At 41.9% G+C, this 26255-nt stretch overlaps 1 protein-coding gene across 1 annotated transcript in view; it reads right to left on the bottom strand.

Moving 5' to 3' along the window:
* Positions 1-20771, bottom strand: part of LOC149445223 (pancreatic lipase-related protein 2-like) — a 46086-nt gene extending 25315 nt beyond the window's left edge. Inside the window, exons 1-11 of the mRNA XM_089654062.1 lie at positions 20723-20771; positions 17917-18068; positions 16977-17093; positions 16767-16901; positions 16045-16150; positions 13241-13357; positions 12651-12767; positions 12458-12576; positions 9381-9507; positions 8557-8668; positions 6995-7159 (exon numbers count right to left, since the gene is read on the bottom strand). Coding sequence (XP_089510188.1) covers positions 6995-7159; positions 8557-8668; positions 9381-9507; positions 12458-12576; positions 12651-12767; positions 13241-13357; positions 16045-16150; positions 16767-16901; positions 16977-17093; positions 17917-18068; positions 20723-20771 — 1316 coding nt within the window. The remainder of the gene's footprint in view (positions 1-6994; positions 7160-8556; positions 8669-9380; positions 9508-12457; positions 12577-12650; positions 12768-13240; positions 13358-16044; positions 16151-16766; positions 16902-16976; positions 17094-17916; positions 18069-20722) is intronic.
* Positions 20772-26255: the final 5484 nt, after the last annotated feature.

Genomic DNA, 26255 nt, shown 5'->3' with positions numbered 1-26255 from the left:
TGCATGGAGGGTATTTCCTGGGCAAGGAGGCCCAAGAACTGTTAAGAAAGAGTCCCAGAGGGGAAGCTAGTTGGGTCTTATACCTAAATGCCATCTCCCTTTATCCAGCCCAGGGTGTGTAAGTACTCCCACTGTCCTCTCCTGTTAGCTTTGTGGGCTGGTGGCTGCCTTCAGGCCTTACCTTGGGCTGGCTCCTTCCCTGTTAGACAGGCTTTCCTCCCTGAGAGACTTTGAGGCAATAGAGATACTCTTTTCCAGCAACCTGCCTGTAGTTAAGCCCCTGCCAAGGCTCCATACACCAGCCTGCTCTCAGTCAATTTTCCACCCAACTCTCACTTACTGCACAGGCTCTGCCACTTTTAAGCGTTGGTTTGGTCACCATGCCCAGCTTCTTGCCAGGAGATAAGCCTAGGTCCCTCAGACCTTTTCCCCTCCTCCAGAAAGTTATCTAACTTTCTGGAAGGGTGGGAAGGCTCCTGACCATTTAGACTAAGACTCTCCCAGCCTGTCCTGAGGTGAACTCCTGCCTCTCGCACAGGCAGACTCAGACTCTTAAAGAAAAAAAAAAACCAGTAACTAACCGGGAGGGCATTACATGTGTATGAGGCCTAACTGAAGTACAGAGGGGGAAGAGAGATAAGACACTGGCAGGAATGCATGGAATTACTAACGTAGGAAATATGGGAAGGGACATAGGAAAGGGTGCACAAGACTGGAAGCACACAGAACACAGTGGCAATACAAAGAGTTGTAGCTTTCCAGTTTGAGGAGAGGAAGAGGGAATGGACTTGCAGAGGAACTGAAGATGCAAGTGGACCCCTGCACCTGGGAGACAGACACTGTGGAAGCCATTCCAGAACATCCCAGGATGTCCTGTATGCTGGTTGAGCCTGCTCTTTAAATTAGAGCGCCAAAATGTGGAGGTCCCTGACCAGGGGGTACTTTGCCCAGTAAGCAGGAGATCCCTTGCTGACACTGAGTTAGTGAGAAGCCACTGGCCAACCTTGCATTAAAACTTGATAAATGAGGAACAGAGTTGTCTGCAAGAAACAGTGGCAGTGCCTGCATCATTATTTAGAGGAACACTACCCTGAGTGCTCTACTGTAACAGTTGGCCCCAATGATCTGGCCAGCAGAGGAAATAGTATTTTCTGACTGTTGAACTGTTCATGTGTTGATATATTTATATATTACACACACTTCCCTCTAGGTAGGGTCACCCACTATAATATTCAGGAGGGATTGTGCTTTATGCCAATTATTTCTGCAGCATAGTACTATGTAACCATTGCAGTACCGCTCTCCTACAGTGCATTCATTCCAGTATATTTCTTCTTTTGTAATATACTTCTTGCTAGTACTTAACCAACTACCTGGCTATTTATGGTGTTTAGGAACCTTGAGGGTTTGGTGCCATTTGCAGAGTCATGGACACAGGAACAGGGGGACCAAATCCATCCAGCAGCTCCTTGGGGGGGGGGGGGGGGGGGAAATAAGCACTACAGACTGCTTCATACACCAGGTTTTAGATGGTGAACTACCTCACACCCCCTTTAATCAGCAAGTGGCTGACCCAACCTGAACCCCTAATAGCCCAGTCCAGGATTCATTCTATAACTCTTCTAGGAGCCATTTCTAGAAATGGTTTACCATTCGCTGAAAGAATTTTAATTCTACCCAGTGACAGATATTTGTCAGTCTGTCCAGTTTACTAATTAAGCAGAATGAGCTACATCTTTAAATCCATTTTCCACAGCTCACTGGAAGCGGATTTCCTTTATCTCTGCCAATGTAAATATACGTTTGTACAAATGTTAGTTTAATTTGGCAGCAGTGTATTTCTACTGAATTGCCAGTCCAAACAGGTTTGAGGCACTTAGTAGGAAAAATGTCACGGCCATAGTAAAGAACAGTCTTTCAGGATTAGTGTCTGATAGGGTATGGGTTCTTGGCAGGCTCTGGTTGTTTCTTTATTCAAAAAATGTGTGTCATTTAGTTGCTGTATTATTACCACCACTACAGGCTCTTGCACACTGGCAGCTATGAATTGGTGTGTGTGGATGCAATAAAAACTAGGCAGCTGAGCCAGTGTTTTAGCACCTGCTAGTCACCCACCATAATTCTAACATTACAGCCCGAGAAGCCTGTACACTTGCTGCAGCAATTTTAAATCCAGCTGCAAAAATTTGACAGGTGGCACCACTTGCCAATCTCGTCTATTTAGATCAATAAGGCCACACTGCAACCATAGCACTTATCTTGCAGTTACAATGTAGTCCCACACTTTAAAATTGCAGCAAAACCCCAAAAACCACACACCACGTCAGTAGCACCTCTTGCTCGCCTGCCAGCCGTTACTACATCACCCTCTGAAAAGTGATTCATGGTGGCTTGCTTTTCAGAGTGCAGTAAACATTACAATGAGCCATGTCTGAAAGATCTCTAAATGTGACAAGTTCCACCGCATGGCTCATTGGTTGCTACAACATGCAGCAGCTTAATAGGGTTGGGATGCATCATTGGCTGCTAAGACAATGGCAGCCTGCAAACTTTGAGTGGGGCTCAGTTGTTTGTATGGATTTCAAATTTGGTTCGCACTAACATGCACCAGTTGCCCACTATTCAAACCCATGCATGTTTACCCAACACTGCGGTCTAGAAACCTGACGGCAGGAAAAGATCAAGTAGCGCATAGAGTCTGCCTTGTGGTAAGGGATCGATTTGCTCTTAAATTTTGGGTATAGATCTATGGTAGTCCCAAGCAGTTCTAAAGTTTTCTTCCAGTTTTGGATAGAGTGTTGAGGGTTTAGAACACCCGTCAGGTTTTTATTACCATCTGTCCTCATTAGGGAGATTTACTCTATTTGTCCTGTTTATGGTTATTGAAAGTGAAAAACTCCCAAAATTTTGGTTTGTCACTAGATGGTAAATCTTTCAATGGGGGACACTAGTTCTGATAACTAGCAATTCCCTCACTTTGAGATTTTCACTCATTTCCTTCTTTAACATTAGCTCCCACTGGGTGACAGACATTTAAAACCTAAACAGAGTTTCTAACCTTTCACTAATTTTAACTAAATTTTTTGGCTCCCTCCCTGTTTTCTTTGGAACATTGCTCTAACACAGGGGCGTTAACCTCACTGTTGTGCATAATAATGGTCAGCTGACCGCATAAAAAAAAAAAGATTTTAGACAATTGTACACTTACAACCTTATAGTAACAGCTTGGGGAAGGTGGTTTTTGTTGCAGCACAAGACCAGCTCCATAAAGCTATGGTTTGAGCAGTTTGTTCAGTAGAGAACCATGTAGGTTCCTCCACACTACTGTTGGGATGAATTGGCCAAGACTACCTGTTGCTCAATCCCCATTCCAAACACTAGTACCTGACCTCTCAATTTGGCACTAGTTTCCACAGACATCCTCAAAAGTTTGGACTATAGCCTTCCCAGAAGAGTGGAGGCTATTATGGTCACAAAAGAGAAGGGGCAACTTCATATTAACCACGGGTTGGAATGGGATGTCCAACAAACTGAGGTGTGAGTTAGGTGCCACAGACATTTGGCCATAGAACGTAGATACAAAATTGAGGTCCTGCAAGTCACGTTTGGCCCCATCACTCCCACATTGTGGGCCTCCTATTGGATAATGAGGCATCTTTTACTGAATACAACAAAGTATTGAAAAGGCAGAAGGGATGGATCCATGCAAACCCTGGCGAGTCAAGGTGTATATACCTTGCCCCAGGTACATTGTGGTCATTCTGTTATATAGTTGTGTCATGGGCAGTAACTATAGAAGAGGAAAGTGTAGAAAGCTTTGATACAAGACTTTACAATCATTGTTTTTCCTTCCTCCATTTATTAGCTATCTATAAGTCACAGAGCATGGGATGAGGAACATTCTTCCAGATTCTGGTTTTCATCTGGAATCAGGTCAACTCCACAAAACTTGTACCTGGGGGAGGAAAAAAAAAAAAAAAAAAAAAAAAAAAAAAAAAAATGAACCAGCAATGTAGTTTGAGAAAATACATACAATAGGCAATACAAGATATATTTGTGTTTTCTAATCAGAAAGGAGTCCTTACAGCACATTCCAAAATCCAAGCTCAGGAGTGAGGGCCAGGTCCTGCAGAAGGATTCCAGAATCTAGGCCAACATCAGTGGCACTTAGGTCCTATGTAATAAAGTGGAGAAGCTTCTCTGCTTCAGCACATTTTGTCACTTCACCCCTTTTTCTAAATGGTTTTTGCAGGCCAGATCAGCATTAAAAAACTCTGTATGGAACTGTGCCATGGAAAAAAAAGAAAAATATGAAAAACCTATAACTAAAGATGCAGCAGCTATCCAACTGATAATAAGTATGTGCAAAGAACGAACAGCACAATTTGGTGTTCCTCACCATCTATTAAATGCTAAAGTGCATGAAGAAGTACAAAAACTAAGTGCATGCGCATATATAAAAACACAAAGTGACAATTGCATGTACAACGTAAATGAAGGTGCATGTGCATATGTAAAGCACAATCAAAGGGACAATTGCATAATGTAACAAATTATATGACCAAAAAATACCAGGTGTGCATGTTCTACATTTCAATTGTATACAACCATTAAGTTGTGACAAAATAAATGTGCAAAGTCCAAGATCTTATAAATCTACTCCTAATATTCCACCCCCATATTTATTGGATTTGTTCCACAGAGATTAAATGTCAGGCTGTGAACCTCCTTCCTCTGGGACAAGATCCAATCTGAAGCACCTTAAACTGACAGACCCTTGAGGATGTCAATTGACAAAGTGTGTAGGGCAGGGTCTCGGCGCAACATCACCACGCACATTGGGTTTGTGCTCACGGTTTGGCATGACAGCCGTAGCGAGCACATGATTCATGTCTAAGCTGTTCATATCAGCGACAACACTATTTTTAAAAACATTAACACATTTCACAGCGTTGCCACAGACACTGGTATGAACGGCTTAGACATGTATGTGCTCGCTACGGCTGTCACACCAAACCGTGAGCGCAAATACAATGTGAGTGGTGATGTTACGTCCAGACCCTGCAACTTACGCATTTTGTCAATCGACATCCTCAAGGGTTTGTAGGTTTAAGGTGCTTCTGATTAGATCTTGTCCCAGAGGAAGGAAATTCACAAGCCTGACATTTAATCTCTGTGGAACAAATCAAATATAAATGGGGGTGGAATATTTAATAAGACTTATAAGATCTTGGACTTTGCACATTAAGTTTGTCACAACTTGATGGAGATATATAGATATATAAAAATAAACAAACACACGGTATTTTGTCAATTGTGGTTACATATGCAGTTGTCACTTTAGGATTGTGATATATATGCACATGCACTTTTAGTTTTGTATAGAAAATGCACCTGATACTTTAGCATTTGAAAGATAGCAGTGAACCCCAAAATTGAATTGTCCTTTTTTGCACATGACAAATCAGCATCAAAGTCAAAATGATACTGATCATAAGCAGGCAAAAGAAAAAAAAATGTCCTGCAAACCCTCTGGTTAAAAAAAAGGTAAAAATGAAGAATGCCACAAAAGAAAGCCAAAAGATTCTAGTTAGTCAAGCTTAAAGTAAACAATTAGGTGTTCAGATTGAGCCTCTGCTGATTTTTTTTTTCCACAGATCCCATTAGCTTTCAGCTTCGTTATAGACCCATCAGCATTCAGCTTACTTACAGAATGCTGTTGGTACTTATATACATTGAGTCTTACTGCAAAAAAATAAATCTATATATAATATAGATTTTTGGTACTCTTATTATACAATATTTATATAGCGCCAACAGATCGCTCAGCGCTGTACATTACAATGGGTTCTATAAAAAGATGACAGGCCCAGCAAATAGATACCCAACATGTCACTTTAACCACTTGCCCTCCAGAGGATTTACCCCCTTCCTGACCAGGCCATCTTTTCCTATACATCACTGCTTTACTTTAACTGACAATTGTGTGGTCATGCAACGCTGTACATGAATTAAATTACGTCATTTCCCCCCCCACACAAATAGAGCTTTCTTTCGGTGGCATTTGATCACCTCTGCTTTTTTGCGCTATGAAAAAAAACCCCACGAACTTTGAAAAATAATATCTATTTTGCTATAGAACATCCAATAACAAAAAAAAAAAAAAAAAAAAAAAAAAAAAATGCCCCATACATGTAAATTCATTGGTTAACATGAACGTTTTCGTGTCTACATAATGGACACTTTTTAATACTAGTAATGTCAGCGATCAGCGAGGACTGTGGTGGGCATTCTGACACTGGGTGGGAACTGACTAACTGCCACAGTGACATTAAGACAATGATCAGTTCTGATAAGATAGCACCAGCATTGTACTAATGATACTGGGCAGGAAGGGGTTAACATCTGGGGTGATCATAGGGTAAACCGTGGGTTTTACAATGGAGACATGCTGCTTTGTATTTCTCTGCTGTGCACACAAGTCTCTCCCCTATCGGCTTTCCCTGATGATCACTGAGTGCTGGCAGGAAAATCGCCATCCGGGACCTGGTGATTAAACATCTCTAGCCATTAATGGGAGCACATGTAGGGTGGCAGGCACACCTTGTAACCGGAAATCATATATAATTCTATATCTATAAAAAAGAAAAAAAATATATTTTTTTATTTATAGATCCCATTAGCTTTCAGCTTCTTTATAGACCCATCAGCATTCAACTTACTTACAGAATGCTTATACAACACACACACACACACACACACACACACACACACACACACACACACACACACACACACACACACACACACGTGACTTTGTGCAGCCCTACAGCAGTACTTCTAAAAGGCGAGGGGTAAGCAGTTGACTACATGCAAATTTCTTTTAGATATCACTTGTGCCAAGTCTCACAATGCATCTCAACAGATTGTACCCAAGGTTTCAAGTTGACTTCAGTTTAAGAGATGTAGCAGACAGTCTATATGGGATACATACATCTCCCCACTGGGTCCATATTGCACAATGACAGCCGTGGCACCTAGTTTGGGATGCAAGTAGAGTGCAGCTTTATGCCAAATGAATTCCACCTTCTGGACGGGGTTGACGTCTAACCCCACATCAATGAAAGACGAGTAGGTCAAACCAGAACGAAGGAGTCCACTACAAATAAAGCAAAGCGTTAATTGCCAATCCTGTGAAGGAAAACTAGTCAGTCAATTTGAAGTTTTTGCAATGCATTTCTTGAGAACACATCCAATATGAATAACTTTATTGTGTTCAAATTTGAAAATCCTTTGTGACATTTACAGGATTAATCCATTTACTTGGAGCCTGTCAGATTTGACTATTACAAAAGACAGGACTGGCTTCCTACTTTGTAGTACTGCACAGCCATTGTGCTGCTGCATTGTGTCATCAATTCAAGCGAGAGAGACACGCAGCTTGGCAGCTACAAATATTGGCAGCTACAAATATTGCATTATCTTCCCTTTTTACAAAGCTAGGAGTTAAATCACTCCATTACACAGACTCTTCTTGCAGCACTGGAAGGGCCATTGCTCAAACCCCAGAAGTGGCGATGCTTAGTAAGCAGAGTAGATCATTGGCATATGCTGTATAGGTACAACCAGGGACGGATTGACCATTTGGGCACTGCCCAAGGGCTCAGGGTCCGTAGGGGGCCCCCCATGAGATGCCCGTGGTACCTTTCATAGGTTTTTTTGGGTGTGGCTTGAGTGTGGGCGAGGACACAGGAGCCCCATGATCCCCTATTGCCCAGGGGCCCCATGAGTTGTCAGTCCACCCCTGGGTACACCACCACTTATTACCCTCCTACACCCCAGACCCACCGATTTCCTGCAGCTTCTTTACAGTCCCTTCCTGATGGCTACATGGAATTTTTCAGGGAAGTTACCTGATGGTGACAACAGGCGACCATAGCTGTGTAATGCATGTTGAAAAGGCCACTTGTCTCCATCAGAAGCCTGTGTGAAACCACCATTTGGAGACAGGGTCACCCTATAACAGGAATGGTTTAAACAAGAACTCCCATGATCGCATGACAAGAATTTATTTTTATTTGAAGTACAAATAAAAAGTGACCTAAAATTGCATAATCATGGAGTTACCCATACCGGTCTCAAAACTGCAACCCATAGGATAAATGTGGCCTTTTGCTTGCCTTTATCCAGACCTTGGGGCTCTATTATTCCCCACTGATACCAAGACTGGTACACAATTTCTGCCACTGACGGGGCACTATTCCTCCAACACCAATGATGGGGCACTATTCCTTCTACTGACCAAAAAGGTGCCATTTAATTTCTATACTCCCACTGACCACAAAGCCTGTGGCATGGTTTGTTTCCACTTAAGATATATTCTCCCTTCTCTGGCCGAAATCCCAGCCTCCTAAAGTCTGAAGGACAGTAAAGTTGCCCTTAACTTAGACAGTTTGGAGATCTTTGCTTTAAGCCAGGCCAGGCCAAGGATTCTGACAAATTACCTTTAATATGACTCACACCAGCAATAGATACATGAACAGGACACGTCCCTACCTATAAATTTCATACCGATTGGAACATACATCCTTTCCACAGAGAGACACTGAAAGCGACCCCAAAACAAGGTCTGACCCAGCGATAGTGATCGATATGAGGTACCTCCAGCCTAGAAATAAGAAATTCTCCAGTTAGTGAAATGGCATTCTTGATACTCAGATATGCAAAGCAACACCTTATTACCCTTCCCTGAAGGCCTTACTTCTTGAAAGACAGTGGGGTTTACTTACTAAAGCTGGTTCACTCAGAATCTTGTGCACTTCTGCATAGAAACCAATCAGCTTCCAGGTTTTATTGCTAAAGCTTAATTGAACAAGCTGAAGTTAGAAGCCGATTGGCTACCATACACAGATGGAGATTGAGTGAACCAGCTTTAGTAAATAAACCAATGGCTAGCTGAGCATCTAGCAGAAAGGAGGAGAATCATGCAAGACCACTATGTTTACAGTTGGGTTGGACACATTATCCTGCATCTTAACCCCCCCCCCCCATTAAAAAAAATAAATAAAAAAAACCCCACACAGTATTTACAAGCTGCTGGATTAGACAGATATGGACCTTGATTACCAGAGATTGTCAGCTTAAACCAGGGCACCCTGGAATAATGCGCTTCTGGGAAGCCTGAGTTGATGGCCAAGCACTTGGAAAAAAAATATAATTACTTCAGATTAGTCTTAAAGGTGGGAGGACAAGAAAGAAACCAAGCACCATCACTAGTTTTGGCAAAAAAGAAAACAATTCATGTCCAGATTTGCACCACATAAATAGCACACTCATTGGTGATGGGAGACTTGGGTCAAACCAGTCAAGGAATTGCATACTTAGAAAGTTATTACCATCTCCAGTGTCAAGGTAGAAGGTCCGGCTGGTAGTTGGATCTCTGGTATAACCATCAGCATAATAACCCATGATGGCACAACTTATATTACTGCAGGGGAATCCAGAGCCCTGTAAAGGGGAAGATGTTACAAATATGATAAGTTTATTATGCACCCATCTTCCAGACAAAAAACAAGCCATTTTCATTCAGTCAAGTGATAGATTGTCCAAGACACACAATTGTGATACTACACATGGTAGTGTTCATCCTCTCACAGTTGAACACCTTATAAATGCAATTGTTAATCCTGCATAGATCCGGTTATACTACAACTTGGAAGCCAGCTACTGGGCATTCATGATTACATGACAAAGTATCTGAAATATTGTACCACCTAAGCTGGTCATACATTATACAATTTACTTTAGAGTTACCTTCATTTATGTAGAGCAAGGGCCTGCCTGATTGCATACAAATTGAAAGTGTTTAGGTTTAACCTCATATGGCTTTGGTAAATCGAAAAGGAAGAATTTTATAATGTATGGCCTGCCTTACAGTGGTTTCTGATCAGGCTATAGCAGTGTGGAATTGTGGAGTAGAGCTTTGCCTGCAAGACTAGGTTATCAATAAAGTGGATGCTAAACTAAAATGGTGAACTTCGACCTTCTGATTCAGTCCCTGTAGGTCTTTTCAATATACTGTTGAAAGCATTGTCATCTAAGTGCAAAAAAAAAAAAAACCCCACACGTTGATCCTGCCAGAAATCTTGTCAGCTGATAACTTCCCGTGCTCATGCCTGTACTGCACTCTTATTACATATCTTCCCATCTATCTTTGAGCTACAAGCCACCCCCCCCCCCATTTCATAAGGGGTTCTGTGGTCCTGTTACGGATTTCCTGAGTATAGCGTGTGAGCATGGTTACCCTAGAAAAAGTAAATTACTGGTAGAATCACTAGGTGAAAAAAGTAATATTAATCAACACATCCAAGGACTGTTAAGCTGCAATATTACATTTGGCTTTTGGTTTAGATATGCTTTAACCCCTTACCACCAGTTGTACACATTTGTGGCAGCACAGAGGTGGGCTTTATTCTATGGTGTCACATATGCATTGCCGTTTCATGCTGGAAATGAGCGCACCCCCTTGGCCATGCCATCACTGACCGCTCCTGGTCAGTGTGAGGTTTGAGAGTCGGTAGGATGTGGTCTTGATCACGTGACCACAGCCAGCCAATGATTAGGAAGCCTGTTTAATGGCGTTGGTGGGCAGCATAGTGGCTAAATGGTTAGCACTTCCGCCTGGCAGTACTAGGGTCGTTTGTTCAAATCCCAACCACAGCACTACCTGCCTGGAGTTTGTATGTTCTTCCTGTGCCTACATGGACTTCCTCCAGGTACTCCAGAGTAATGCTGTAGGTTCATTGGTTCCTATTAAAATTGGTCCTAGTATAGAGTATGTATATATAAATGTGAGTTAGGGACCTTAGAGATTGTATGTCCCTTGAGGGTTAGGGACTGATGTGAATGTACAATGTATACATGTATAGCACTGTCAATTTATGCAGCACTTTACAAGTACCTGTAATATTAATCATCATGTCTTAAAGGGTCATAAGGAAGGGGTTAAAATAAACACTATGAATGTTGTACATTGTCAGTTTCCATAAACATGAAAAGCAAACAGAAGAATAGCATCTCAAGCCCTTAAACATCCATCTTACAACCAAGTGCTTCATTTTGACATCTATAAATATTCAAATAAATTGTACTTTACACAATAAGCAACTAATTAGAGACACTGGTCTGGTTAAATTTCTTCCAAGTAACAGCACATCAAGTCCTTGCCGCTGACTATTAAAACATTACTCATGAATTTCTAAAACAAGGACAAACAGTCAATTGTGATAATATTGAAAGCAAGGGTGTAACTGTAGCAGACCATGAACTGATAAGGGGCCCAAAGCAGATACATACGGATGAAGTTCATATACAGTAGAACCTGGACACGTCTAGACAATTACTATAAAAGCAGTATTTGCATTACTTGAGGAATTGCCTTAAAAAAAAAAAAAAAGTAGAAATCAAAAATAGACTAGGAGCCCCTTGAGTGTTGCTGTAAAGCCCAACACTCAGTTATGACCTTGATTTAGCGTTTGACCATCTGACACTGAGGAACCAAAACCAAGCATAGCAAGATGCGCATGATGAATTGGTTTGGTTTCTTTCAACAGATTGGTTGTTCGAATTAATTGTTTTCGGAAATGGTTTCACATATTCCGATTCATTTCGGATATTAGTTTTCTTCAAATGGATTCAAAATTTGAATTTCAGAAGATTGTTATAGTCATTCCCTTTTCTTCTCCATTCCCATTCTGTTTTATTCTTTTCTATTTGATTCCTTTGTTCTATTCCTTTTCAGTTTTATTCAGTTCTACTTTATGTTCTATGAAGCAACCCAAGTAGGAAATCTCTCACTTTTATACCTACTGTATTTGCAATGCATTTCCATTTCAAAATTCATTTAGTTATAGTTATAATTTCAGATTAATTAAAATTCATTACTATTGTGATTTGAAAATTGATACATCTGAATCTCTGAATAATGAAAACTTCAGCCATATTTCAATTTGTGACAAAATGAATCACACGTCTACATAGTAAAATACTCAAGTACAGTTTGATGAAGCGAGGAAGACTCAATTCCTTCAGACTTGAGGGGCTATGCAAGTAGCATTGAAGTTTGCCTTAGCATTGGACAAAGCTTTGCCTTGCTTGGAGTTCAACCTTGGAGACTAGAACCAAAGTCTAAATAGTCCTCCAGGTAATCTCTATACGTTACAAGAATCTTAGCATACCATTTCAGACCAGCTTCTGTTATGTAGATATTAAAACAGCACACGCTTAAGTGGTGTAGCATTTAAACACAGAAGGCTCCATGCAGTTGGCCTCTAGACATTAAAGATGCCACATTGTATTACATCAGATGGTTCAACTTTTAGAACATTATGACTGGCAGCAGATTGCTCATGTCCATCAATCTAGGAGTCAATGAATGTGTTTATAGCTGTGCTCTTACCTGTTGGAAGGCACTGTATGATGGTGCTGGGTAGCCGATGAAGCCATAAGGTCGCAGAATGCTTTCCTGAAAGAACTGGTGGCTTCTCCGATTGTTACAAGTAACCTTGTCATCCACTTCTGGTAACAAAACAAATCTAGCAATCAGAATGCTAGCAATCTGTTGAAGTACAGCCAAATTTGTTCTGAATTACCATCAAACATATAATCAATGTCGCCGAATGAGAAAGGAAGTTCATCACAGCCTGGCATGTGCTGCCCTCCGTTGGGGTAAAAGTCCAGATGACCAACAGACTCACTCATGCCAAACCCTGAAAAGTTTAAATATTTTAGTGTAGAACTTGAAGTGAATATTTCAGTATTTGCACAAAATGTTTAGCTAGGAATGACATCTTCCATCAGGACCTACTTGCATGGACAGACTAGCTACATTTAGAAATCTAAATTGTGGGAGGAGCAGAAACACCCTTTGGATTTTTAAAAGCTACAGTAGTTGAATAGAGCTGAAGTCTCACCACTAGACCCAGGAGATCTAAGCCAATGCCTCAATCCTGCAAAACTGAAGAATCTCCAAGTTGTAACTTTCTAGAGCATGTAAAAGGCATAGAACAAGACAGAATGTGCACATTGCCCAAATAGATTGAATGATTGAAACAGCTCTTAGTACTATAAAACAGAAATCTGTCCAGGTTATAAAAGCAGGACAAAGGTTGTATTCTTTGTATCAATTTGGAGGGAAGACCTAGACAGGTGATGGGAGATTATGAACAGCAATTTACAGTACCAAAATGCAGCAAAGACCAGCCATTAGTGTGGATAGCATCGACGAAGACAGCATCTGTGGGGTTGAGTCGGACTTCAGGTGGTGTATTTTGGAAATATGGTCCAGCTGGATCCAGACCTACAATATATAAGCGCAGACTTGGTGCAATCCATGACAAACACTAGTGCAAATTACAGCCCCATCTAGTGGGGTGAACTACAAGTCCAAGGATGCTTTGCTGATCACATAAAGGGATGGTACAAAATATACAACTGCTATCATTTCCAATCATTTCCCCCTGATGAAGTCACGTGACCCTGTGACGCAACGCGTAGGGGAGGGGCTCTGATGTCACGACGTTGCATCGGAGAGGCTTGGAGATTTCAGTACGGACGGAGGCAGGCAGAGAGAGAGAGACACAGAGGAAGAGGTTTGCTCACTCACTGCTAACTGCATTTGTGTACGCTGTCCTGGATCACCAGGGAACCTTATAATGCTGTGAAATAACACTATCAGTAGCAATAAAATTCTGCTACAAAAAAGGATAAGGCACCATGGTCTTTTTTCTTTGACTTATATTCCCCACACTGGAGAAAGGAGGATATGAGAAGGAGGTGACCCCAGGAGGGGAACAAGGAGATCCCTATAGAGCTGGTTTAAATACTCACCTAAGAACAGCAGCCTAAGGAGAGAGAGGAGAGTACAGGAGTATCCATAATATATCTACACTTACCCCATGGAAACATCCTATACAGCAGTATTATTCCATCAATCCTGGAAGGATTTAAAGCCTATTTGCCTGAATTTATTTGGGCAAATATTAAGGTGAGCGCATAGGGAGATCACAAGGCACCTGAGGAAAAAGGGAATAAGGATTCACCTGCACATTGCACTTACTTTAAAAGACTTTTCATTTTATTTATTCATGTATTATTAAGTCTGCACTTGCACATTAATATTAGTATATATGTTTTTGCACAAATATTGATTGATGAGTGGCACTTTTTAATGTTAATTTATTTGATTGATATCAGCTTAATTTATTTAGGTTTTTATATAACCATTTTTTGATTCACCTGTCACAGTGATCATATAATTTTTTACCCACTAAGCATAGTGATTTCTGATGAGGTTTCAATATATATAAGTATTGGAAGAGAGTAGATTGTATATATATCACAATAAATAGCAATAGGAGCGCGGCACTATTAATATTTTGTTATTGTGAATGGACCCCAATGGTCTTCCAGTCTCCACCTCATCTCGCACACTTTCAGTAATAAGGACACAGGATTAAAACTGAAGGATTTGTTTTCGTAATATCTATAGCTACCAGTTGATCAACAGCAGTCCTCAATTCCATTGCTAACCTTCTGCATGTATCTAGACAGTTTACACAACACATGACCCCTAAATTACACTCTATATCAGTGGTCCCCTAACTATGGCCCAGGGGATGAAAGCAGCCCTTTGCTTGCCTTTAACTGGCCCTTTGAAGTTAATACATTTTCTCTTCTGATTTGCCCAGGGCAGGCCCCCTAAAGTCTGAAGGACAGTAATTTGGCCCCTGGTTTAGAAATTTTGGAGACCCCGTGCTCTATATGAACAAATGCTCGTGGAAATTATATGACCATCACAGCTAAGTGGACATCCCATTTTAAAAACCAAGCACCAATTTGTGGTTTCATCACTTTGCAGCTAACAGCCTTCATCCATCAAGAAACACTTTCTACAACATTTTGGAGTATGTGGGAATTTATGAGATCAGGTTCTGATGTTCGATGTGAAGACCTACTCAAAACTGGCATTTCAATTCATCTCAAAAAGGTGCTTGTGGGAGTTGAAGTTAGGGCTCTGTGCAGGCCACACTAGATCGTCCACACCAAACTTATTAAACTGGCTTTGTGCACGTGGCACAGTCATGCTGAAACAAAATGGGGCCTCCCCAAACGGTTACTACAGGGTTGCAAGTGCACAATTCTCTAAAATATCTTTGTATTTTTTGGCCATATGTTTGGGGGATAATAAATTTGCTTTAATACAAGAGAGGCATAAAAATGACCCTATGTGTGCAATAGATTTGATATAAAGTTAGACCAGGCCTATGATAGAATAAAAGGTTTCAAAGTTCATAAATCATCAAGAGTTAATTCTGCTGCAACTCCGCTCAGATCGTGGGATATCTCCACCTAGTAACAGACACCAGAGGGCACAATCTAAGTGCAGCATAAACACAATAAAATCAAAGAAATTACATCTCACAAGGAAACAGGCAGAAGCACATGTAATGAAAGATCTCCAAGCTGGCACTGCTGTCTATTCCAAGTGTGCTTCTGCTCGATTCCTTGTGAGTTGCCACTTGTCTGATTCTGTGTTTGCATGCTGCACTTAGATTGTGCCCTCTGTTTTATCTGTAAAATAATTTCCCCAAGTGGGTAGTCAAAAAATGATGATGTGTTTTCACACCAGACTGTATTCTATCAGTCATCTTTAGCTTGCAGTAGCATTGATGCAAGCCCTGACCCTCAAACTTTGTATTTAAGGCTTGTTGATAGGAAATCACTTCAACAAGCAATAGAAACGCGACTGAAATGGTGCTTATTTTTCATCTCCATCCAAAATACAAGTGCTGTGATGGGAAGATACCATATAAAAGGTTTGCTTTACAAGCATCAGATTTGCAACGCCACCCCCCTGAACTTCAACAGTTAAGTTGGCCTTTAGTGCAAAGAAGCTATATACGGTCAGAACCACTGTTCTGCACACATTTTCAGACACTGCAGTGTGATTGTGGCATTTTCTGACCAGACCTCGGTAAAACTTACCAGATATTCTCTCTATTCCAGGCCGCCTTTTTCCAGCTTCCCCAGCAACCTGGGCCCCCAGACTGTGACCAATGAGGTAAATGTTAGAAAGGGAGTAGTCTGCATCCTGAAAGGCAAAGACATTGACCATCACTCTGGCTTCTCAGACTCAAATCTTCTACACTGCTAAATGAGTGTTTAAGAGGTTTTAAAAGGAAATTGTCATGGCAAATAAGTCACAATTGCCAATTTCGCTTTAAAACCCACAAGATCCTTGAGGGCCAAAGTTCACTAAATCAAAAGTCATGCATGACTATCAACTCTTGTAACTGCGTACATGTTCCAATGAGTTAACAGTGAAATGAGGATGACCATGCAGAACATATGAATTATGTTTTACTTCCTTACTTGTACGAGTAGTATAGTCAGTCGTGATCTATATACAGCAGTCAGGTCTTGAGCTACTGCTTATTCCATGTCAACTGACTGGCCAAATAGTGACATCGGCATCACAAGACAGACCAGGTTCATGCACCATTGAAAGAAACAAGCACTGTATGCCCCACTTCATTTCTAACTGGATAGCTTCCCTTTAGTCCTACACATTACCCTGAGATTAGTTTCCCTTGAAATATGTGTTTGATGTTTGAGGGTCAACCCATCATGTTACAATACTAGATGAAATTTCAGGGAGGATTGACAAAAAAACAAAACAAAAAACAAACACTTGGTTAAGTACCCACCAAAAGAGAGTCGATGAAGAGAGCCAGTTCAGCCCCCACCACACGGACATTATTGGCAGCCTGGGAATACAGAGCATGAGCGCCATAACTCCAGTCCACGCTGAAACAATTCACGTCTGACACCTGGAGCAATGACTAAGATATCAACATTATTCCAACTGTGCCATATCTCGAGGGACCCGAAATACTGGGACAATTTCTGAGACCTACCTTACACATGTTCACAATCCAGGGCTCATAGCCATTATCTAAATATCCATGCATGATAAAGCAAGACTTCTTACTGGGACTGAAGGTTGAAGATGACAGATTCCTGAGACTCACAACCTGAATGAGAAGTAGTCTATTACTTAAACTCATGGATACAGTCACATACATCAACACTGCATGACCAGATAAAAATGGGCCATGTCCATCAAAGTTTCTCTCAGATCTTAGCTTGGCGCGAGGTCCTAGACCTTACTACTATGGAAGGCACCCCTTTCTTAAAGTGGTTGTAAACCTCAGACATGAAATATAAGCAAAGTCTATTCCTCTATAGTGTGTACTTGTCTCAATTGAGAGCATTAAGTAATTTCTGTCGGCTGCTTCATTGTTCTGCCATCAGCATGAATTGCTTTGTGGAGGGGGTGTCTATTCCCTCCAATCAACTCTCAGAGCTTTCCTCACTGAACTCAACTTCAGCTCTCTGCCCCACCTTCTGCTTTTCAAAGCAGAGATCTTGTGCAAATTCTGCACTTGAATGAATGTAGGGGAAAGATGGCTATAGACAGATACAACTTACGTAGGAGGATTTGTTTAATCTCTGAGGCCAGTCACCTCACTGGGTATATGTGAAGGTTTACAACCACGTTAAGGCCTCTCCTACAGAACGGCATCCACTAATAAAGACATTTTGATAATCACATAACTCGACATATAAGCCAGCCCACTGTTTGCGTTAGATGGCAGGGCAATGTGATGTTTTCAGGAAGCCTTTTACAGTACTTCGCCAGCCCCTCCCACCAACCATGATCTGCCTGCATTGCCTAGAGAAGCAGAGACCCAGTCAATTTAAAATGTAATTAGACTGTTGAGGGTAGACTGGACAAGGAAAGGCAGGTTAAACTTAAGACAGTAAGCTGTAGAAACAAAGTAGGGGCAAACGTACCTCAAACCAATCTTGAACTCTAGAGAAGAGCAGAAACTGAGTACCAATCACCTCTGGGGGCCACGGCAAGCAACTAAAAGGCCTTTCCAATGTGCCAGAGTATGGGGGGCCATCTGTGAAACATCCCAACTTCCCATAGCAGATCTCCTTCGCTGGGAACAACATATACAAATGAAGTGTTTGCACAGTCCATGCCACCATACATGGTATCTGAACACAACTTGTATTGAGAAATCCACTGAGAACCATCAGTCTCATCTACAGGAAGGTTTCCAGCCTTCTCTTTTAAACATGCTTTAAGAGCTGTTTTTGGAGGAATAACACAAAAAGGTTTGTTCTTGTCTAGAATGATGTAAATATTTTTAACTCTCTACCACCATTTCTCAGGGGCCCTTCAAGTGGATGCAGTATTCTATCATTGGACCACTGTGATAGCCTTCCACAGCAGTCACATGATAGGGAGCCCAACGCTCCAAGCCCCACTCAGAAGCTGTGACCTAGAGCTGTCCGACCGCTCGGTCAGTGTGCATTCTCAGCAAATACAACCTCAGGCTGGCATGGACACGTGTGGTGGATGAACATTAAAGCCCGCTATTCCTGCTTCCACATACTGTATGAGTTTCACAGTTAGCAAGAGGTTAAAAAAGGAACAAAAGTTTTGCAAGCTTATTTCATTACAGAAAAGTTCCATACTGACCTTTAAACCCTGGTCAAAAATCTGGCAGATAGAAAAGACATCAATGCCTGTACTGTATCAGATGATTGAGAGACGTTGGAGCCATCTCTTGGGTGTTCACTACAATTGCACCTTTATTATTCCTAACATGAAGTGCCTTTTATTTTGTTAATACAGAATACTCAGAAATCACTGCAATGCCATTTCAGCTTCCTGAAGACCACCACTGAAGGGCTCCTCTTTCCCTTTGATACACATATGCTTGTAAGTCTATTCATGGTTTGTCAAAGTTATAATTTATCTCGACTGCAATTTTATGTATATGTGGATTTGTAGGTTAGCTGTATGCAAAAGAAATGTGTTCATTGTATTAATTTGGAAGATAAGTAAAAGCATATTGTAACCTCAGTTAATGCGATTGCATTTTTACAGAACTATTCACAGAAGTAAATTCAGTTTTAGAGTGTAAATGTTGCTTTTGTCAGTCATCTGTCGGCTAACCATTAGTAGGACAGCACAACACCATTCCTTACTCTTTCATTCAACACAAGTACTGTATCTGAGTTTATATCCGCCTATTACAATCATCTGTACAGTAGAGCAGTGGGGTATGGGGGTGGTGCTGATGAAGTAGTACTCAGCCAAAATCACATGGGTTAGTGTCGAGCAGGGTTCAGCAAACATGCTTAAAGCGGAGTTCCAGCTGGGGAAAAAAAAAAAAAAAAAGTCAGCAGCTACAAAAGCTGTAGCTGCTGACTTACCTGTCCCTCGGTCCAGCTGTGTTCTCACCATTGCTGGTTTCACCTGTTGTCTTCTCTCCTTGGTGCTGGCATCTTTAGTGTGGGCACCCGGAGTAGTGCTGGCTTTGTGAATGGCCCCGTAGTCTTCTGGGACCTGTCACGTGTCCCAGAAGACTCTAGAGAGGGAGGACAACTTCCACTTCCAATCACCTAGGCAATCGCAGCGGAAGCCCCCCCACTCCCCAAAAGTGCAAATCCTTAATGGGGAGCGGGGGACAAAGCATTAACATGGAATTGCCCTTTTGAGTGGAACTGTTTTAAGTTAAGGTTCCAAAACTAAACCCTACTGGAATCAACAGGAGATGAATGCTAAAAGGTTCTGGCCATTTCTAGGCTACAAGACAAATGTCAAACATGGAGGTCCTGTGAAGTGACCAATCTGTGCAGTGTGTACAACCTACTACAATAAGGCAGGTCATAGATGGAGCAACATTTCTTTCCTGCAACCATGGGTTTCAGGAAAGTTTGCTCCATTCCCACATCAACACAGACAGCATTGATGGAGGGAATCCCTGCCATTGAGACAGTCTGCGAATTCCTGCATTTGGACCGAAGGGTGTACATGAATAGCTGCATCCAACTGCAATCACCACAGGCAATGACTGGCTGTGCAAGCATGAATAGCTATGGCTGCTCTCAGCCTGCCATTGCATTGGATGAGCTGATCAGCCGCAGCTAGTCACGTACTTCTATTATTCCAGATGTAGGAATCAAGATTCTTGCAGCTGGAAATTGCTGGATGTGACAACCTGTCTGAATGGACCATTAGAAATGTCAGCCTAAGATTCTGATGGCACAGATTCCATGTCCTGTACAACAAAGCAGACACATACTAATGCAGCTAATTCCCCATTGTGGGAGGGGCACAGACACTACTGCAGGAAAATCTCCCCATTGTGGGAGAGGCAGAGACACAAACTACTGCAGGAAAATATCCCCATTGTGGGAGGGGCAGAGACAAACTACTGCAAGAAATCTCCCCATTGTGGGAGGGGCAGAGACAAACTACTGCAAGAAAATGTCAGCATTGTGGAGGGGCAAAGGCAAACTAGCAGTGCCGGGACAAGGTCATCCAGTGCCCAGGCCAAAGACACCAAACTGTGCTCCCTCCGGTCATGATGCACAACCCACACCTCCTCCTGGCTCTGTCCTTGCTACTCCCAGTGCTGGGCTGACAGGAGTAGTGATACCTCTGTCACTACTCCGGTCAGCTTTATAACAAAGGGAACTTAGGGTGCCCCCATCCCTGCAATAAACCATGCCGCCCCTCCTGCCCAACCTTGTCCCGACCCTGCAAGCTACTGTAAAGTAATTTTCATCAGTAACATACCTCTTGCAGTGGCTGCAATGGAGAGCACCAGTAATAGCTTGTTAATCATCTGCAAAATATAGGAAAACATTGTTTATTAAGACTGCAAATTAACACGTACTGTAAGGTCCTTGAAAATCAGTAATAAAAAGGTATAATTAATAAATTTTTTGGCACTAAAATGAACTGGATATGTTAACAAAGTTGAAGTCAAGATGGTTATATAGCTCAAATATATACTGCAGTGCTTTATATAGAACGCCGAGCCATTCACATCAGTCTCTGCACCAGAGGAGCTTACACTCTAGTGTCCCCACCACAATCACACTATACATTTATATAGCGCTCATATATGCTGCAGTGCTTTATAGAGGTTTCTGAGCCACTTGCATCAGTCTCTGCACCAGGAGGAGCTTACACCCAAATCCCCCCCCCCCCCCATTCAAACATTATCTTTATTAGAATATAGCACCAACATTTTCCATAGGGCTGTACAGAGAACACTGAACCAGTCACATGTGTCTGTATTAGAGGAGCTTTCACGAAGGCTCCTTTCACAAGAGCAGCAGTGTTTACTTATGAAATCCAGTCATTGGGTAGTAAACAAAGTACCCCACATATACCGCTGGACCATGGTGAGAAGGCTAACCACTAAGACCTGAAACGCACTTTGCGCTCTGCAGTGCATTTTGGGGAAATGCACTTGTGACATGCCTTCATGTATTGTGGAACCATTCATTTTGATAGGCACCCCAACACATTAAGGTAATGCCGCTCTAATATCTTACACAATGTCTGAGGGCACCTACATACTTCCCCATTCCTGTGCGTTGCATTAAATGCATGCTGTTAAAGCAGCCCTTTCACTTTGAACAGGCCGAAAAGTACACATGTAGCTTTTCCCCTATACAGTAATGCACTATTTTGTTGCAATAAATGATGCTGCCTGTTGGTCAGGGCAACCCGTATTCCCATAGGAAGAACACAATTTGCCATCTGCAGCAATACAATTCCAGCTATACAGGTAAAGGTTTTTAGGACAAGAAAATGTAAGCAGCATGAGTTATTAATTACCCAAAAGGAGGACTGTGCCAAATGGAGTTTGGCATTGCACATCATAGATCTGCATCATGTCCATTACATGTAGCTTTACATTGTATGTTAGACCACACACACACACACGCCAAGGACCACCATGTACAACCACATAGACATCACCAAACTGGGCTGCTAGAAGCCTCAAAATCACCAATTAGACCCAACAGTGCAACCTTCACCTTGATGACTCTCAAACCTAAGAATTACTACCCCAAATACCAGATTATTAACCATTTTATTGCCAGGCTTCAATACAATTCACCTTTCCTGCCTATGCCCAGACTTGTTCACTTTCATTCACCCACAGCAGGTGTGGGTAGTGTACCAAAGAAACCAAAAGTAATACATTATTTTGCTGTACCTTAATTTTGTTTATCATTTCAGGCCCCTTCAAATCTATGTGCATTTTTGTGCATTATACCACAGCACTTGGTGTTGTTGGATCTGCATCATGTCCATTACATGTAGCTTTACATTGAATGTTGGACCCCCACACACAAGCCAAGGACCACCATGTACAACCGCATAGACATCACCAAACTGGGCTGCTATACACCTCAAAATCACCAATCAGAGCCAACAGCGCAACCCTCACCTTGGTGACTCTCAAACCTAAGAATTACTACCTCACCCTCCAAACAGCTGTATATGCTCTCCATTGGGTGGAACGCAATGAGAACTAGAATTGGCTACAGCTGTGAAGGTTTGCATCCATACAGCCTAAATACTAGATTACTAACTATTCCATTGCCAGGCTTCAATACACCTACCAATTCACCTTTCCTACCCATGCCCAGACTTGTTCACTTTCATTCATTCACCCACAGTAGCTGTGGGTAGTGTACCAAAGAAACCAAGGGTGATACATTATTTTGCTGTACCTTAATTTTGTTTATCATTTCAGGCCCCTTCAAATCTACAGTATGTGCAAAAATGTGCATTTTTGTGCATTATACCACAGCACTTGGTGTTGTTGGATCTTTTATTTAGAATTAATTATTCATTATTTATTCATTTGGAATGGCACCCCAATACACAAGTACAATGGATACCAATAGACCAACCAACCATTGTTCCCAAATATTACATGCGATACTGAAAATGTCACTTCACTATCCCTTTATGTAGTATATTCTTCAAATAGCAAAAACGCTCCGTAAATACTGCATAAAACAGTAAGTCAATTCATTAAAGGAAATAAACAAATACATGCATTCAAATAAGTAGTGGTCCAGACATGCGATAGTTAAAGAATGTATTTAATTTCAGCTGGTTGTCAAGGAGCCGTCACCTGGCGGTGTCCATAACAACCAATCGCTGGTTGTTAAGAAGCTGCCAGCGTCCTTACCAACCAGTGAATACCTGGCTGTTAAGGCATCGGCAGCTGATGAGTCCTTTCCAGCCGGCAGCAGATTTTTTCTTAAAAGCAACACAGGATCCACCTCCCAATCATTACCAGGCCCTTGGAGTCTGGTATGGATTTTAAAGGGGATCTCATGTCAAAATTAAAAAAAAATGGCATGGCCCCCCCCCCCCAAATCCAAACTAGACCCTCATACAAGCATGCAGCCTGGAGGTCAAATAAGAGGGGGGCGAGTGAACGCCCCTCCCTGAACCATACCTGGCAACATGCCCTCAACATGCGAAGGCTGGAGGATTCCACTGTCTGGATCTCCTGGGTCCCCAGCTACCTGCCGACAGCTTCAAGATCTACACGGCGCTCCTGGCTCTGCGCCCCTGTTCCCACTTCCAGGGGCTCCGAGCGGGGGTTGTAAGAGGACGCCCTCTCTCCACATCAGGCTCCCCAACCAGGTACGTGACACTCAGAAAGATATTGTATTAGCTGTTGCTGAATGAAGACATTTGCTAGGAGGAGGTTTTAAGCCTTTAAGACCTCATTGTGAATCAACTGAGAATCCAAGAGGATCGTGGAATCTTGAGATGCCATGAATTAAGTGTGTAGGAAGAGGAAGATACACTCACCGGCCACTTTATTAGGTACACCTATTCAATTCAATTGCTTGGTAACACAAATTGTTAATCAGAAAATCACATGTGATCATATCCCTTATTTTGGGATCCACTGTATATAGCACCTAGTCTTTTGGGGTTTGGTCCCAAGTGGGACTGGGTATTGTTACTGTATGAGGGTCCGGGCTTAGGACCAGCTTCATCATATGCACTTTGTGTACTGATAATATCACAGTTTGAGACACTGTTTTTTTTAGATCTTGAAAGATCTATCACTTACATATTTATATTCATTCATTTATGTGATTTATGTTTTTATCTTACTATTGTGGAGTTTGCACATTTACTTATCAGCACTACACCACTATATTTTATGAAGTGGTGGGTGGGGCCACTTGCCCTGCATATGGTACCTTTCGTAGTATGCACTCTCATCAATGCCCAGCACCAAGCAGGGACAGCAAACATGGAATTTAAACATTAAAGCGGTTCTTCGACTTAGAGATGAGTCGTGTTACTGTATGTAGTAATAAAAGAACAGTTCTTCTGAAAAGTGTAGTCACTACAGACTGTTGCCTGATGTATTTAGGAGGGACACCAGTGTGCCCATGCTCTCTCACTCCCAGTGACAGAATGGGGTCCCAGCGTGCACCTAACACAGACCTAATGTATGCACTTGTTAACTTAATTATCATACCATGTGACCAGGATATGGGTCTCTAACTCAGATTTGGTCCTAGTTGCTTTGGGAAACCAATCTCTGTGGAGGGAGACAGATCACAGACCCTCTCGCTACTGGGGAACCCGTCACCTACACCACGTACTGCGCTTTTGACAGGCTACAATGTACCTTACACTAGTTTTTGGTTACCCAAGGCAACTGCATTCCTCCACCTAGTCTTGCCAAGTAAACCTTTGTAGTAGTGGCTTTGCTGTATACTCAATCTATGCTTTACTCACCCATGTTCTTAGATACGCCAGGAACCATCATGCGCTCCTTTAAATATCTTCAGATGGGGCTTAGGATGGTAATGCACCTTTTACTTAACTGCTTTAGCAATACAGGCTAAGGTGAACCAATACAATGGAGTATCCCCTTACTACAGTGCCTTGAAAAAGTATTCATACCCCTAGAAATTTTCCACATTTTGTCATGTTACAACCAAAAACGTAAATGTATTTTATTGGGATTTTATGTGATGGACCAACACAAAGTGGCACATAATTGTGGAAGGAAAATGATAAATGGTTTAACAATTTTTACAAATCAATATCTGAAAACGGTGGAATATATTTGTATTCACCCCCCTTTACTCCGATACCCCTAACTAAAATCTAGTGGAACCAATTGCCTTCAGAAGTCACCTAATTAGTAAATAGAATCCACCAGTGTATAATTTAATCTCAGTATAAAGCTGTTCTGTTAGAGAACATTAGTGAACAAACAGCATCATGAAGGCCAAGGAACACACCAGACAGGTCAGGGACAAAGTTGTGGAGACGTTTAAAGCAGGGATAAGTTATAAATAAATAAAAATAAAAAAAATCCCAAACTTTGAACATCTCATGGAGCACTGTTCAATCCATCATCCAAAAATGGTAGGTTTGCATTTGTGCCAATATGCTTTTCAAGATATGACCTTTCACCTAATTGGACAGGCCGGGCAAGGAGAGCATTAATCAGAGAAGCAGCCAAGAGGCCCATGGTAACTCTGGAGGAGCTGCAGAGATCCACAGCTTAGGAAGGAGAATCTGTCCACAGGACAACTATAAGTTGTGCACTCCACAAATCTGGCCTTTATGCAAGAGTGGCAAGAAGAAAGCCATTGTTGAAAGAAAGCCATATGACCTCCCATTTGTAGTTTGCGAGAAGCCATGTGGGGAACACAGCAAAAATGTAGAAGGTGCTCTGGTCAGATGAGACCAAAACTTAACTTTTTGGCCTAAAAGCAAAATACTGTGTGTGGAAGAAAACTAAACACTGCACAATCACCCCGAACATACCATCCCCACTGTGAAACATGGTGGTGGCATGTTGTGGGGATGCTTTTCTTCAGCAGGGACAGAGAAGCTGGTGAGAGATGATGGGAAGATGGATGGAGTCAAATACAGGGCAATCTTAGAAGAAAACCTGTTAGAGTCTGCAAAAGACTTTAGACTGGGGTGGTGGTTCATCTTCCAGGCAAACGACCGTAAACATACAGCCAGAGCTACAATGGAATGGTTTAGATCAAATCAAATTCATGTGTTATAAAGGCCCTGTCAAACTCCTGACTAAATCCAACTGAGAATCTGTGGCTAGAAAGATCGCTGTTCATGGACGCTCTCCATCCAGTCTGATGGAGCTTGAGCCATTTCATAAAGGAGAATGGGCAAAAATGTAACTCTAGATATTCAAAGCTAGTAGAAACATCCTCAAAAACACTTGCAGCTGTATTGGCAGCAAAAGATGGATCTACAAAGTATTGACTCCAGAGGGGCTGAA

The sequence above is a fragment of the Staurois parvus genome, unplaced genomic scaffold (assembly GCF_062004578.1).
Source record: "Staurois parvus isolate SC_StPar_1 unplaced genomic scaffold, SC_StPar_1.0 ptg000737l, whole genome shotgun sequence".
Classification (NCBI taxonomy): domain Eukaryota; kingdom Metazoa; phylum Chordata; class Amphibia; order Anura; family Ranidae; genus Staurois; species Staurois parvus.
The sequence above is the reverse complement of the archived record's forward strand: the minus strand, read 5'-3'. Positions and strand labels throughout refer to the sequence as shown.